Here is a 16,385-nt window from a genome sequence, read left to right as displayed (position 1 = left end):
TTCTTTTATTAAAACTGCAGCTCAGCCATGACTGAAGGTACTGACTCTGCCCCTCCTCATGTGGTTTCTAGTGAATTTTGTATTTATTTAATTAATTTTTAAGAATTACAGCATTTTTAATGTGATGACACTAAGAAAACTGCACTTGAAAAGCTTTTGTTGGGTGTCATTTGTTTTGAAATGTAGGCTAACTTAGTGTTAGCTATGCTGGCTTTAGCAAAAAGAAGTTAGGCTAACTTTAGATGACGTAGCTAACTTCACGTACCGTGAATGGCCGACTAGCTTAATGTTACATAATTGGCGCAGGTGGGGGTAAGTTAAAGAAATATAGTTTTATAATTATTGGCAATTATAATACCACTAAAACTAGAAATGAGTAGCTTTAAGACACAACCACTTCGTGCTAACGTTACAAATTAATCTTCTGTCTTCTACCTGCCTCCGGTGCGGAGTTTGACTGTGAACGTTACATCCCTGGTTTTCTCCCTTCAGCCTCTGTGTGTCTCTGCCGCTCACACACACACAGGAGACTACAAGCAGGAAGTAGAAAAAAAGCAGACAGCAGCTGATGAAAATAAGGAAGTAAACGCTGTCGGAACGAAGCTGGAGCCTCTTTTTGCTGCTATAAAGTGAAAGTAGATCTGTCGACAGCTTAATAATAGACCCAGAGCACAACAGCTGTGCTAAGGAAGTTAGCTGTCAAGCTAACTCCTCCACTGACTCCATATTACCTCAAAACAAGCCCTAGACAAGAAAAGCAGAAGGGGGGGAGGAAGACACAGACGAGTAAGTACACTGCAGTGAGTTGCAAACTGCTAAGCCCCACAGGATGAGGGAGAAAATGCTTGTGTGTGTGTGTGTGTGTGTGTGTGTTTACGTGAGGAGGCATCATGAATGTGTGAGAGACAGAGAAATAGCAAAAGGGGAAGAGGGGGTGTTTTTTCTCTCTCTCTGCATTACAGCACTTTTTCTACCGGTTGTTTGTGTCAGCAGTGGGGAAAGAGTACACAGACATAGCTCAGGAGAGGAAGGCTCCGAGGAGAAAGAGAAAGTGAGGAGGAAAAAAAACTCTTTGTGTGTGTTCAGTGTACAAGGCATACACACGGGTCTCTCTTCACTTTCAGCCTCACTCCTGCAGAGTGAAGTGAAAGCAGGGCGAGAGGGCATAAACACAAAAACTAACAAGACATGTAAAGGTCAGGGCCTGATGACAAGAGGTGAGATAAGAAGAGCAATGGTGTTCGGTCATGCTGAGGGTACAGTCCTGCTCAGCACTTGTGAGTCAGTGAACAAAGTGAGCGTGTTTGCACACATAGTGATCACAGATGGGGTCTTGGTGTTTATTGTCCTTGCAAAATGATTCCCTGTTTTTGTGTGGCTTGTGTGATGGTGTTGCTCCGGATGCTGTTTGCTGTGGACTTTGCCTCCCGCTATACATCATCTGTCTGGGAATATTATATCAGAGGGGATTAGTCCTGAGGATCTTGGACTTTCCCCTGTGCAAATATGAGATCTGCATACAGAAGGTCACAGCTATTAATAACCTGTCCTCTACTCTGTGTGTCTCCTACAAGACCTGCTCCTGTTATTCCCACAATAATTATCAGCCGCCATGGACCACAAAGGGGAACCCCAGGAAGGAGCTATGGGGCTGAAACACGAGGAGCTGCCACAGATGGACGGATCATGTGATGCGTGCGAGCCCGACGAAGCCAAACCGGCAACACAAGTGTGCTACATCTGCAGCTTTGCCTTCTGCCCCGTCCACGCTGACAGACATGCCAGCAGTACACATCACCCCATAATGCCTTATAACCACGAGGAGACACAAGCTAATGGACTTGGCACCAAAAGAGACTCCAGAGTGGGAGATGGAGCCGAGGATGAGGTTGGTGTGGAGAGGGCAGCTGGAATGGGCGCTAATCAGGGAATGGCACTACTTGGAGTGGCAATGGCTAATGGCGGTGAAAGCAGTGATGCTGGGGACAGGGAGGGAGCCCAGAATGGCCTGCAGCAGGAGGCTGAGCTGGATGATGGAGCCAAGGGTGCGGAGGCAGGGCAGGAGGCCGTGGCTGCTGGAGAGGCAGGGAAGAGGGACACAGTGACAGTAGAGAGACTGCGCTGCAAGGAGCACAAACAGGAGGGCTCCTTGTACTGCAAACCAGATGAGAAGATCATCTGTGTGGTGTGTGCGGTGCAGGGTGAGCACCGCGACCATGAGATCATCACCCTGCACGAGGCTTATGTGTGGCAGAAGGTGAGTCACACACTGAGAGCGTGATAGGCTTATATATATATATATATATATATATATATGTAAGAACACTGTATGCTCTCTACTGTACTTAATCACAACATCTGCGGCTCTGTAATGTATTCAGAGTGTCGTCTATCTGGTTTGCATTTTAAATTCAGTATTAAGTAGTAAGTCAATAGCTGTAGGCCCTGTAGTCTTTAAGTCAACTCACCAGGGCTCTGTAAGAGCTCTGTGTAATATTTTAAACGTAACAATGGCTCATGATCACCCACATGACATCATTAATAAATGGATTCAATTACATGGCTACATAAATAATTCCTATGAAAACTGTGAAATTGATATTAAACATTTATGAATATATCCCAATGTCCGTTTGACTTGATGCCAATTATAGCTTCACCCGTCCTCCATTTCCCAGATGGCTTTTTTGCTTCAGGCGTATTTCAAAGGTCCAGGGAATCACCGCTCATTCGGCGCAGCATTTCAGTCGGTCCAGTAAGTTGGGCTAATGCTGTGCTGGTTTTTGAGAATAAGGCCATCATCACTATGGGCTCAGTTCAGCAGAGCATAGTGTTTGTGATGATTATAGAACCATTTAGAGTCAGATGTTATCGGCACAACGAACACATTTGGGCTGTGTTATTGCACAGAAGTCCAATTAACAGGGGTGTGATAGTATCAGAAACCAGGACGTAGTTTTGCATTAATATTTTGAACGGTCAAGGGTTTTGTTTGTGAACATTAAAATAAACTGAACTACAAAGCCGGCGCATTTAGCTACAGTAGTAATGACCCACATGGTGCGCCGACTGTAATTTACAGAGCACCGTTTTTGTCCCCTGCCCCGTGGCAGCACATCTGAAAAACAGAAGTGGAGCAGCACACTCCAGTGCTTTTCTCTTACATCATGGCCACATACGGATTGATTAGAGACAAATGGGGTCACACACACACACACACACGCAGCCCTAAGGCCACATTATTTACTCTAAACCTACCCTCGCTTTTATCCTGTTTACCGCATCAGTGTATTCATGTGAAAGAACCTTTTATCTGCGGGAGTAGTGATATGATTTCCCGTTGCTGTACATTGCATTGAGCATGTAGCGTGTGAAACTTTAATATAAAATTGTGGCGTATCATGCCTTTTTCTTGTGTGTAAACAGCTTTTAAAAGCTGCAAAGCAAAAATATTGTCACATTATCTCTACTGAGATGTTTGATTAAAAATATGCTAATTTGTTTTTTTGTCAATGTGCCCAGTTTGTTTTTGCATGGAGTTATAAACTGATAAGTATAGCCTACGTTAATTTGGTGCTCTTCTAAATGATTAACAGTGAAATAATGAACTAATGAAACAGAATATATGTGTATGTGCTGTTTTTTAAACAGTCATTTACTCTGATGTGTTTACTGTGTGTTTGTCTGCTCCACCTGTAGAGCCGGCAAGGTTACGACCTACTGGGCTGTACACAACAGATGGCAGAGAATGTCAAGACCAAGTGGATCAACCCTGAGGTGAGCGCAAACTCCTGCATACAGAGTCAAATCTCAACATGAGTTATACAGCTCGGGCCGTTTTTAAAAAACCCCTCCCAAAGGATTTGCACTCAACTGTTCTCATTTAGGAATCCTATCAAATGAAATTAGAATTGCGCCGCAGCCATAAATGGTCGACTTGACCTCCTTGCAAGGAACGACGGGGGCCTCAGTCAGCCTGTCAAATGAACACGGCAGATCCTGCAGGTCCTTTTCTATATTTTAAATGCAGTTCTATATTTCAGGTTCCCTAATTCATAACTTCACTCACTGCCAAGTCCAAATTGGATCGCCGACTACCTGATTTGAAGACCATGAATGAGTGATCATCATTTTCATTCTGTCTCAAAAAAAGCTGAATGAGTGTTTCTTTGAAATAGGTTATGTCTATACGAATATCGAAGCTCATTTCCATAAAGATCCTGTAAGTCATTACAAAGAGCCAAGTTCTCAAAAAATGACATACTATGTTAATAATAATGATTTAGTATCTCAAAATAATGAGAAACTTTGTCAGTATAATGACGTATGTCATTTTTTACGTTATTTTGAGATATTAAGTCAGTATTTTTAGAAAGCTTCTCTTTTTTTTTTTTTACTAATAATATGTTATATTCCATGCCCATTTTCACTATTGCAATGGAAAAACTTTTTTTGAAAGTCATTGTAATGGGGAAACTTTGTTACGATAATGACTTAGTACCTCAAAATAATTAGAAACAATCTCAAAATAATGACATATTATCTCAAAATAATAAGAAACTTTTTCAAAATAATGACATATTATCTCAAAATAATAAGAAACTTTTTCAAAATAATGACATAGTACCTCAGAATGATGAGACGCTACCTCAGAATATTTACTTAATATTTAAAAATGATGAGAAACAAACCCAAGTCATTATTTTGAGAAACTTTCTCATTATATTTTAAATAAAATGTCATAATTTAGAGATACAAAGTCATTATTTTGACATGCTGAGTCAGTATTTTGAGAAAGTGATACTACTATGAGACACTAAGTCATAATTTTGAGGTACCAAATCATTATTATTTCAGAAAGCTTCTCATTTATTTTACTAATGATTTGTTTTATTTCATGCCCATTTTCAATAATGCAATGAAAAAAAGATCCTGAAAGTTGTAATGGCAAGCTTTCTTGAAATATTGACTTCGTCCCTTAAAATAATGACATAATACCTCAAAATAATGAGAAACTCTCAAAATTATGAGAAACTTTAGCAAAATAATGAGAAACTTTCTCAAAATAATGACATAGTGCCTCAAAATAATGAGAAACCTTTTTATTAATTATATGTCATATTCCATGCCCATTTTCACTAATGCAATGAAAAACAAAGATCTCGAAAGTCATTGTAATTGGAAACTTTCTGGAGATAGCAACTTAATACCTCAAAGTAATGACATAGCATCTCAAAAAATAATTTTCTGATTTTCTTTCTCAAAATATTTACTTCATATTTTAAAATGATGAGAAATTAACCCAAGTTATTATTTTGAGAAACTCCCTCATTATTTTTTAAAATAAAATGTCATGACAAAGCCATTATTTTGACATACTGAGTCAATTTTTCAAGAAAGTTTCTCCGTGCAATAACTTATCTTTATGATCTTTTTTTAATCACATTGGCAGAAAATGGGCTACCATGAAATTTAACATTTTATAAGTTCGGTAGGTTTTTGTTTTTGATAAGGATATAAATAAACCTTTGACTGAAGCTGGTTTCAAGACATGGGGAGCCATAACAGAGCAAAAAAAAAAAAAAAAAGAGGCATTACTCATTTCTAATTCAGTGGGTACAGCAGTAAGCACTGCGGCGGTGTATAGACTGCAGCAGTGGAGACACAGCAGTCTAGAATGAGATAAAGAGGGATTAGAAAGAGATTATGTCATAAAGGCATTGGGTAGTAAACATGAGAGCCAATTATTTCAATCCATATATTTATCATTCCGCCCCATTCACAGATCACAGACCGTGCCTTTTGGGTTTCTGCAGATATAATTCTACTTGAAGCGTAGGAGTGATGGCATCATTGTGTGTGACCACTGAGTCATGTCATTGTCAGGCTTCAGCTAATGTCACTTTTTGACTCAGCACTTCTGTGTTAAATCAGAGGTTGTATTTTCAAAGTGACTCTATTTAGGCATTGTCATGTACAAAATAGAGAGGGATGGTGAATACAGAACACCCTGTAGCTGTCTTTAAACCCTTGTTGAACTTGAAGTTGACATAAAAATCCTTGTATTCGATCTCGGACTAGGATGGATGTAGTGTATTATACAGTGCATTAAATTGTAAGGTGTTTCTAACGTTTTTTAACCCTCTCTATGACGAGGTGGACATGAAACAGGCACTTGTCAATATAATGTAACCCAGTATGGCTCCAATACTCATACAGAAATGACCGTAGTGACGAATCGACACAAGCAGTTTATAATTTTCTTCTTCTTTTTCTGTTCACTCATTAAATCTGTCCACACTCACATCCCCTTCTAGATTTCTCCTTAGTCATTAGTTCACAGTCCACACAGTTTAATATATTCAGCGTCATACTTGCGTTTGGCCACGTCATCGAGCTAGTTTGTTGTCTCTGTCAAGTAACTGTCTGTTCTCTCACTCATTTTACAACAGGAAACAGCGCTTGAAATTCACCATATTTCAAAATAAAGCATGGTTTTTACAAACTTGACATGTCCGTGACCCACTTTTGGCCCACGACCCACCAGTTGGGAACCACTGATCTATAATATCATTCACTATTCATTGTCTATGGAGCAGCTCCAGGCATTACACCCTATGACATCACAAAGTAGAGTTTTAGCACTTTGGCTTTAGGATTTCTGGAGAAAGTTGTTCGTGTTTACTCATATTTTCAGACTGTCTTGGATCACACAGACAGCATTTTACAGGTTGCAAAACACGAGGCGTGCCGCACTGGCCTTTTTTTAAATTGAATGCCACTAGTGGAAAAAAAACACTTGCTGCGCCTTATTATTGTTGCCAGGCAACCAAGGACTCACCTCCTTATTCTAACCTTCCTGTGTAATCAATCTATCGTTTATTTATTTATTTCAGTTTGACACTAATTGGTTTCTGGTTCCTAAAATGGACAGGCAGAGGGTACTTGATGTAGCTCTGGTTGAGGATGAGAGGCTATCAGCACATAGCTGGTTGGGCACAGGGAAATGGAGATCTGTGTGGGTACATGAGACCCTAAAAGAAAGGGTGGATCACAGGGAGGACCACCAGTTTCGCCTCGATGATGGCCGTATTGAGGAATATTTTAGGATGACTTAGGGGGCAGTTTGACAACCAGCTGTCTATCATTGGGCTGTATAGCTCTGGGTATCCAGCAACCACTACCACCAGTTTCTCCTCCATTGTTTACCAACTGTACACAAACAAACTTGACCCACTTGCGAGTCACTTGCGGTCCATTCAGAATCGACATGCGACCCACTTTTGGACTGCGACCCACCAATTGAGAACCACTGCTTTAAAGTGTTATTCTTTCTTTATCGGTGTCTTTTGTGTTAAGTTCAATTTTCAATTTGTTCAATAAAAGAATGTAGGAAATAATTTCCTTCCATTTTTCTTTAATTTTGCAAGCAATTCGTTGTATTCCAGCATCATATTGCAGCAGAAAGGCAAAAGCACATTCCATGGTAGTTATTGGAGAGGACACAGAAGTGACAAGAAAGTGTTTGTACCACTCAGATTGTCTCAGTCAGTCATGTGGAACCGAGACATGAAATAAGGGTCACAAGCTGAAATAATGATCAAAACCTTATTTGAGTCTGTGTGTCTAACCTTCACCGAGTCGTCGACTGAAAATCCGGGTGCCTGGCGCATTTCGCACACAGTCACCTTTCTCTTGATATCAACCAAAACAAAAGCTGCAAACTGAATTTTCATGACAAGTCAACCTTGAAAACAGCGGCTGTATTTCCATTACAGATGCCATATTGGGGGCATGTTCTGCCTCTGAAAATGAAACTTGACCACAGACAGTTATGTGCTGTGCACCGAGAGATGTAACAGCAAGCGACAGGATCAGGGATGCACAGCTAGGTCTCAGCTACGGTCTCAGCTACTTACCGTCGTCAGGCAGCACCTGCTCTCCCAGCCACCCCTGCAACGCCTGTTCTGCCTTATGCTCTGCTTATAATACTGTGTCTGAACCCAGCGGAGAGCAGAGGCACACGGGAGCATTGCTTCAGTACCTGCAGAGATGTGACCCAAGCACAGTGGCATAATGTAGAAGGTTAATTTGACTGGCCTGCGAGAGGTAACACTTTTACTGGCAGCCGGCACCCCAGCCGAGTTCATGTCTATTATCATACTGAAATATCAATGCTGCCCCAAGGACTTCCTGGACATTTAGTCTTGTGCTGTTCCATTGTAGAGGTGCTCGGCGAAAACCACTTACCTGCTCACTCACAGGCCACTGTGTGAGAGACCATTATGTGGATTTGTCGGCGTGTCCTCCCTGTACTCTCAAATGTCAACCTTTCTTATTATGCATGACAGGCAACCATCAGAGTGACTGCTGCCGGTGAGGAAAGTTGTGTGTATATGTGTGTGTGTGAGAAACAGAGGCGAAAAAAGGGAAAGGAGAGAGACAGAAGTTTGAGAAGGTTAAGTTGTGTGGGACGGACGTTCCTGAAGGACTTCAGAGGGAAAGACGTGTCAGCAGCTATCTGCGAGGGGGCGAAGGGTGAGTTTAACCCTTAGCTGGTGTTAGCTTATTAAATCTAGCCTGCTTAATTATGTACTTTGCTGCAGGTGTGGGGATTTTAATCTCTCAAAGCTCCCACAGGGAACTGGAATATAATGCAAAAAAAACCCGATGAGGCTGCATACATATTAATGGCGGACCAGAGGCGTAGCGTAACATAAAGGGCCTCGATTGCGGTCTGTCATTCAACCTATCGTCAAAGAGCTGGAAATGATTTGTGAAGCGTGTTGTGGCGTCAGCCCAGGACAGCAGGTAGTCAGCATATTTATCTGCTCTCATGTTTTATTTACCCCACTTTCCGCCGGCAGGGTGCTGTCTATAGGACACACGGCGCCTGTGGAGCAGCTCTCCGCAGCTACAGCGAGAAGAGTCGGATATCTGGAAGCAGCGCGGCAACATCAGCCCAGTCACAAACGCGAATGTGTGTGCAGTAGCTACATCCATTTTCCCTGCCTCATAAAATCTACAAGAGCAGCAGACACATTAAAGCTGTCTTAGGGAGCCGAGGCTGAGGAACAGACAGGAGAGGCATGAAAAGACTTGGCTGCTGCTGTTAGGTTTATTCATCCTGCTTTTTCTTGTCCTTCTCTACCTCATCCTTTTTCCTCCTCCTCCCCCTCTTCCTCTCTCTGCCCCCCTCCTCCCATTGCTCTTTAAGGCTGCTGTTCCCTTTCTATCTCCACTCACAGCATTTTAATTGAATTACTCGGTATCATTCCCCCGAAAGTTGCTTGGCTGACATTGCCTCACTCAAAACCAATAAAAAGGTGCTGGATATTGAAACTCTGCTATTATAAAACCAAAGGCCTTCTGTCTCATTTTTCCTCTGCCCTCTTTTTTCTTCCCCACTTTGTATCACTTTATGTGACTTTTGAAGAGCTGGTGTTTTTCAAATGAACTTGTATTGCTGTGTTGTGTTGGAGGTTTAATTGGTGAATCTAATTTCAGGAAGAGATAAAAGAGAGCGTGAGAGAGTAGTGTTCACTTGGAACAGGGCCACTATTGCCAAGGGCAAGGACAGTTCAAATCCATTTACTCCTAATGTTCTATTAATGCTTTTTAAGCCTTTTTAAAAAAGCATCACACAAAACAGACCTCTGAATAAGCAGCACGACGCGCTGCGATTTCAAAGAAAGTTAACCATTTGAACTCTAGTGCTCCCCACAATTCCCCCCTGAGGAGCATCAAAGTTAGATAAAACATTCTCATCTCTCTGTGCCATTTCCAAAAAAGGAAAAATTCTGCATCTGCATTTTTCATCACTTCACTGAAGTTACAGGATGTTTAAATTTAGGGAAATATTCTAGCCCAAGACAGCAGGGTTTTATCTTCGCCATTGATGTGGAGAAGAGTAATCAAATTAGTGCTTTTGTCCATTTGCATTTGTAATGATAGACCCACTGATGTGTCTGCGCAGGTGAAGGGGTTACGCTTAAAAGCTGAAGCTATTTTGATATTTGTTGTGAGCCGTTTGCAGTGCGTCCGGATGTCTCACCAAAGTAATGACACACAATTTGTTTGTTTTTCACACTGCTAAATTTTCACTCCCAAGGGCTTTGGTTCTTTTTCTGCAGTTTTTTTCATCAGCACTAATGAGTAGCACAACCTTTTTTGTAGCCAGTCACAAAGTACACCAGTGTGTGAAGTTAATTCTATTTAAATGTCTTGCTAGATTGTAATCATGTAAAGTGTTAGTGGAAAGGCTTAAGAAGTGTTTTATTTTTAGTGAGGCACAGATCCAAACTTTCTGTTTCTGAGGAAGTCACAAGGAGTTGTTTTTCCTCCCTTGGAACTTTCAGCCCACCTTACACAGCTCCAAAAATGTTCGTATAGTAATGACATCAAGGTTTAAGTTGGCATTTCCTGATTAGAACAACCATTTTGGAAGACACGCATGACTGCAGATTACATTGCATATATGAGGTTTGAGCTGATAGGCCTTTTTAGCATTAGCTTGCAGTCCCATTATTCATGAATTTCCCAGATAGGAATGGTTCCACAGTGATAATACATGGCATGTTAGAAACATGAAAATGAATTTGGCTTTCCTAATCTGCTTGCTTAATGTTCTACCTCTTTTTTTGAAAAAAGAAATTAGCTTTCTTAATCTGCTAGCCTGTCCTACCTCTGCCTGTGCTCCCTCTCTCTCGTCCTTACTCTAACTCTGCCCTTGCAAGCAGCGTGCCACTGTCTCTCCCGAGGCCTCATTTTGTGGCCGCAGCTTGCAGCAATGCAAATGAAGATTAGCACGCATGAATGCTCCTTCCTTACTAGCTGGACCAATTCTCAGAGATACTCTGTCACTGAGTGAAAGGTCCAAGGGCAGAGGGCTCCTGCTCCACATACACAAAGAGCACTGATCCAGGATCACGCTTCCCATCTGTCACAGAGGCCACGGGGACTCAATGAGAGGGCAGGGGGCTCGGTGGAGGTCCTGGAGATTGGGACATGTGGTGATGGAATGTGGCGGTTTGATGACAGATACTAAAGACGATATGTTTTATGTTATAGCTCGGTCCGCCCTATTCATGTTGCAGCTTTGCTCTTGGCGACCGTTGTTCTTTATGATTTATGCTGTCTCTTTTCTCTGAAACCTGCTACGACCACAAAAGAACAAAATAGAGAGATGCAGAGTTTTATGCCTCCGCACCAGTAAATGTTTTCACATTGTCTGTTTGTCTGCCCCATTCTTGTGAACGCAATATCTTGAGAACACCTTGAGGAAATTTCTTTAAATTTGGCATAAGCATCCACTTGAACTCAACAATGATTAGATTTTGGTCATCAAAGGTCAAGGTCACTGTGACCTCACGTTTGTCTCACTCTCATGAACACGATATCTCTAGAAGACCTTGAGGGAATTTTCCCTGAAATTTGGCACGGACGTCCACTTGGCCTCCACAAAAAAAACTGATTCGATTTTGGTGGTCAAAGGTCAAGGTCACTGTGACCTTGTGTTTGTCCCATTCTCATTAACACGATATCTCTAGAAGACCTTGAGGGAATATTCCTCGAATTTGAGACAAAATTCCACTTGGACTCAACGATGGAGTGATTACATTTTGGTTGTCAAAGGTCAAGGTCACTGTGACCTCACGTTTGTCTCATTCTCATGAACTCAATATCTCAAGAAGCCCTTGAGGGAATTTTTGTCAAATTTGGCACAAACGTCCACTTGGGCTCAACAATGGACTGATTGATTTTGGTAGTCAAAGGTCACTGTGACCTCACAAAACATGTTTTTGGCCATAACTCAAGAATTCATATGCTAATCATGGCAAAATTTCCCATCCACGTCTAATAGGACAAAATGCTTAAGTGATGACACTTTATATCCAAAAGGTCAAAAGTCAGCTTCACTGTGACATCATAATGTTCTGCAAAAATACTTTTCTGACCATTGTTCAACACCATAACTCAGGACAGAAGGGGAGACATTTAGTCAAATACAGAATCGGTGACGCTAATCTTGGGTTGCCAATCTTTTTTTTAGAATATGTAGCTTCTTTGCAGCGACATCCGTAGCCTGTTTGAAGTATTGTCAGCTGTCATGGCTACATATGACAATACTTCAAATGGATGTAAACTGTAACTGCAACTTGACAGGTTCATGTAGGCATACCAACATGAGGCGGTAATTCTAGTCTTTTAATATTAGATGATATAAAATATATTTAATATTCTAGTCTGATTAATATTTATAGTGGGGAAGTTCGAACCCTGGGGTGGGGGAGCCCTACAGAGTTTGTATGTTCCCCCCTGTTTTCTCCAGGCACTCTTACTCTAAATTGCATGTAGATGTGAATGTGAGCGTGACTGGTTGTCTGTCTCTATGTGTCAGCCCCGCGATAGTCTGGCAACCTAGGTTTTACCCCGCCCCTCGCCCAGTGTCAGCTGGGATTGGCTCCATAAAAATTATTAATATGTTATGTACTGTTATTTGTGTAGGTAAAATCATGCCATGTAATGTGACATGAAAGACTAGCCAAACCAAAAAACATATACCTCTTCATCCATATTCATGATAGTCACTGAATGTTAAAGCTGTGTGCACCATGGAAATAACCACTGAAGTAATCACTGCTACTGCTAGCTGTTAAGGAATTCATACTGCAGATACCACTGAAGAAATTGACAGACATTCACTCCACTTGGCCGACTGATAATAAATGTAAATGCCTAGCAGATGTTAAAGCTCTTAAAAATTAATATTTGAAAGGATTATTTAGGGGAATCAGACTTGAATATTGAATATGTTGATTCATCACAGTGTCCATGACACCTCAATCACAGACAAGTTAGAGCAAGACTCCTCAGACGTCAAACCATCAGCAGCAGCTTAAGCATTAAATCATTGTCCCAGTACCAAATGAGGTAGTAAATGCCTTGTCAGTTCTTAATGTGTTTTTTTTAAGTGTTCACTGCTCATGTTTAAAATGATGAGTCTTCTAGAAGATTTCATCAGCCGCTACTTTAATTTAGTAGGATTTATTAAATTTTAGCACTTCCCTCTATTGTGTTAAAAAGAAGAGAACTTCCAAAGGCATAGGAAAAAAGATTTGGAAAACAATGCTTCATTCTCTCCAGTCTTACACATTCACAGACACATTTCACTAGAGTATCTGGACAAGGAATGGAACGTGTTTCTAGTTCAATGCCGTTGTAGTCTATTGTCCCTAATTCGTCAGACATATTTAAGCTATTGATCTTGGCAAGGCAAAAAGAGAATTGCTTTCCAATTAGATGTTAACTAAGTCCCTCTGTCTGATTCAGGGTGAACGATGTGCACGTTTTTCTCTGTTCATTCAAAGAAACTAAATTAAAATTGTTACTTCTCGCGCTTGGTTTAATGGCCAATTTGGGGAATCTGATTGCTTGTGCAGAAATGGCATATACGCGATAAAACTTTGGGCCCATAGGGGCCGTGGCTCCACCAACCTCAGTAAAGACGGATGATTCCTTGCTTCAGTGGAGAGAGGGAGGCTGAGGGGAAACAAGATAAAATAGATGGAAGGGAAGAGAGTGAAGTTCTGCTCGAGGGAGGAAGAAAGACCGAGCAGCTGATGTTCAGAGATTGGAGCGATTATAACATATTCAGGGGCAGAGATCATGACAGGGGACTTTGGGGTGTTTTACCACATGTCGGTGTCTGCGCTGGAGGTGGAGCCATCACAGCAGGAAGGGTTTCAGGGAGGCATTTGTTTATTGAGGTGTTTTAAGGTAATGAGTCATAGCTAAAGAGAGCTTCATCAGGGAACAGAGGAATGGATTAAAAAGGGTATCTCAGTGAGCAGTTCAGTTGCCTTGAAAGCCAAACAGATGGCTTGCTGTGGTAGAAGGAGCCTCTGAGGTCTCTATCTACAGATGGGATGCATGGAGTTTACCTCCAGGGGATGTGCTTTATGCTATCAATTAGCTACTGCATGACAGAGACCAGTGGGCTTATTAAAAAAGTATTCACATGTCAAATAAAGACAGAAGCCTGTGTGGCCCCTATACTGTGGTCATTACAGTTTATACTCTTACAATTTTACTATCTTCTTTTCTCTATTTTTATTTACTTGTTTTTAATTTTAATGGCTGTGCTTCTCTGTTCATCTCAGTATTTCAAACCTACATTGACGAAGTTCATTCATGTTATTTTCAAAGGCAGCCCAATCTCTTTCCAACTTGGTAACTTGCGGACATCCTGCGCTTAAATTCCCCCAGTCAATTCCTTCACATACGCTTCCCTCTGTCTCATCTACATATCCTAGATGTCGACGGAGGAGCTCGAGGCCTACGTGAACAGCCAGTTCGATGAGCTCCGCAGACTGGTGCGCCTGGAGGAGAAGAGGACCCTTCACCTGGTGGACCTCAAAGAGGCCTTTCTGACGGCATCTGCCGCTGAGAAAATCGCAGAGATCTCCGTCGAAACGGAACGCCTGCAGGAAGAGATGGCCAACATCACACACCAACTGTGCCTGCTGGAACAAGCCGAGGCGATAGGTCCTGTGGCGGCAGCAGAGGCCCTCGTTGCAGCGCCTGGACCAGCCCGCAGAGTGCAGGTGAGAGGGACATGCCTTCCACATTATCCTTATTCTGCATGTTAAACTGCTTCTCTATAATCAGCAGTGTGTGTCTGACTCATTGCACAGCTAAGTGCAGGTGGAGAGGTTAGCAAGCTGATAATGACACAGAAGTCTAGTGTGACTGACATTCAACCTGCCATTATTTATACATAAGCTAGTTTCATACAGTATATTCTCACAAGTCTGATGTAGTTAGAGGTGTTGGTCTCACTCAAATATGGCCTTCTGAATCTAAGTTGACTTATTTGTGTAAGTAGTTAATGGGATTTTTCATCCCAGTTACAATCAATATCCTATATTTTTCCATGTTTTTCTGTCTGAGCAACAAGTTGAGACAACGATTTTTGAAACTGGTCCAGTATTGAGAGAGCCGGACAGTGAAACAGGCTGCAGTGTAATCCCTACTGACAATTGTGCACTGTCAGTTTACGTCCAGTCAGTGTCTTTACCAGTGGCTGGCTCAGATTATTAGAAGTGTCTGACAACATTATGGAAAAAACCCTACAGAGAAATGAAATGTTTTTCCTTAGCTTTTACTAGTCGGTGTATTATTGTGACTACTGGGCCTTTACCACTGCCACTTGTGGCCACGCTGAGTGAAGCCATGCTGTGCAGATTTGTGTTTCCATTATCCGATAAAAGACACCGTGCCTCACAGAGCTGCGCCAGAGATGGACCTTCTCCAGAGTGGGTCCAAAAGCCGAGCCGTCAGCGGGTAGCAGTGACGCCTCACTGACTGCAGCCCAACCCCCAACGACCCCACTTCTCCCCCGCAAACAAGTGTTTGAGTTGCGAGACTCCACTCACCTCTGTCTGCAGGAGACCAGAGAGAAAGGTGTTTTTGAAAGTCTCTGTGTGTTCAGCTCTCAGTACTTTTGTAGCTTCTGAGTGAATCTCAGTGGTTTGAAGTTTAGTTCCTCTCCTGTATCCTCATCTGCTTTATTTCACTGTTTCATGTTCGCTATCAGCTGTGTTAGAAGTTGTGTGAAGTTGCTGCTCGGAAACTCAACTTATTCTGCTCTTTCAAAATAGAAGTTTTTACCTCACAAAGTAACAGGACTTTTATTGTGAAGAATCTATAGGAAATTAAATGTGCTTATCACTGAATTAGTGGAACTTTATTAGCGGCTTTTCTTCAATAAAGGCAATACCGCAGGGAGGAAGAGTAAAAGCAGAAACAGCCACAGTGAGATGTTAGATGAGGAGCTGCAGACAACAGGCTCTTACTGCACCTCTGCAAACAGCTCACCTCCAACAGGTGAAATTCTTTTACCTGCCCTGCTGTGGTAAAACACATACGACAAAAATAACAGGGTACTTTAGCCATGGATCAGCTGCTTTTAAATGTCATCACTCAAGACAAGCCATCATCAGTAAAAGACACACATTCAAGTTAGTAGCCCTGTTGTAATGGAAATGCAAATCCCTGCCATGCTGGCAAACTCGCACCCAAGCCAAGTAAGCCAGCCCATGACTGTCGAAAAGGGGTACAAGTCTCGCTCAAGGAGAAGTTGTTGTTGGAGAGAGGAGTGCTGGGAAGAGTCTATTGTGTTGGAGTACAGAAAGCATAGCTTAGTGTTATCTAAAAGTGTTTCATTGTCATGGCTGAATATTTAGCTGATTTTGACAATGTGGAGAAAGTCTGCAAGATTTCACAACAAGACTTCTGCTTGAGCGAGACTCGGTCACACACAATAACACAATAACAGACCGGATCAGTGACAGCTAAGGAAAAACATTTCATTTCTCTGTAGG

At 41.9% G+C, this 16,385-nt stretch overlaps 1 protein-coding gene across 1 annotated transcript in view; it reads left to right on the top strand.

The window, feature by feature from the left end:
• Positions 1 to 494: 494 nt before the first annotated feature.
• The window catches only part of trim44 (tripartite motif containing 44), a 59,864-nt gene continuing 43,973 nt past the window's right edge, over positions 495 to 16,385 (top strand). The window contains exons 1-4 of the mRNA XM_050073751.1: positions 495 to 786; positions 1,575 to 2,257; positions 3,700 to 3,777; positions 14,316 to 14,606. Coding sequence (XP_049929708.1) covers positions 1,613 to 2,257; positions 3,700 to 3,777; positions 14,316 to 14,606 — 1,014 coding nt within the window. The 5' untranslated portion in view covers positions 495 to 786; positions 1,575 to 1,612. The remainder of the gene's footprint in view (positions 787 to 1,574; positions 2,258 to 3,699; positions 3,778 to 14,315; positions 14,607 to 16,385) is intronic.

Source organism: Epinephelus moara, chromosome 20, assembly GCF_006386435.1.
Source record: "Epinephelus moara isolate mb chromosome 20, YSFRI_EMoa_1.0, whole genome shotgun sequence".
Taxonomy (NCBI): Eukaryota; Metazoa; Chordata; class Actinopteri; order Perciformes; family Serranidae; genus Epinephelus; species Epinephelus moara.
Note: the sequence above shows the minus strand (reverse complement) of the source record. Positions and strands in the feature narration are given on the sequence as shown.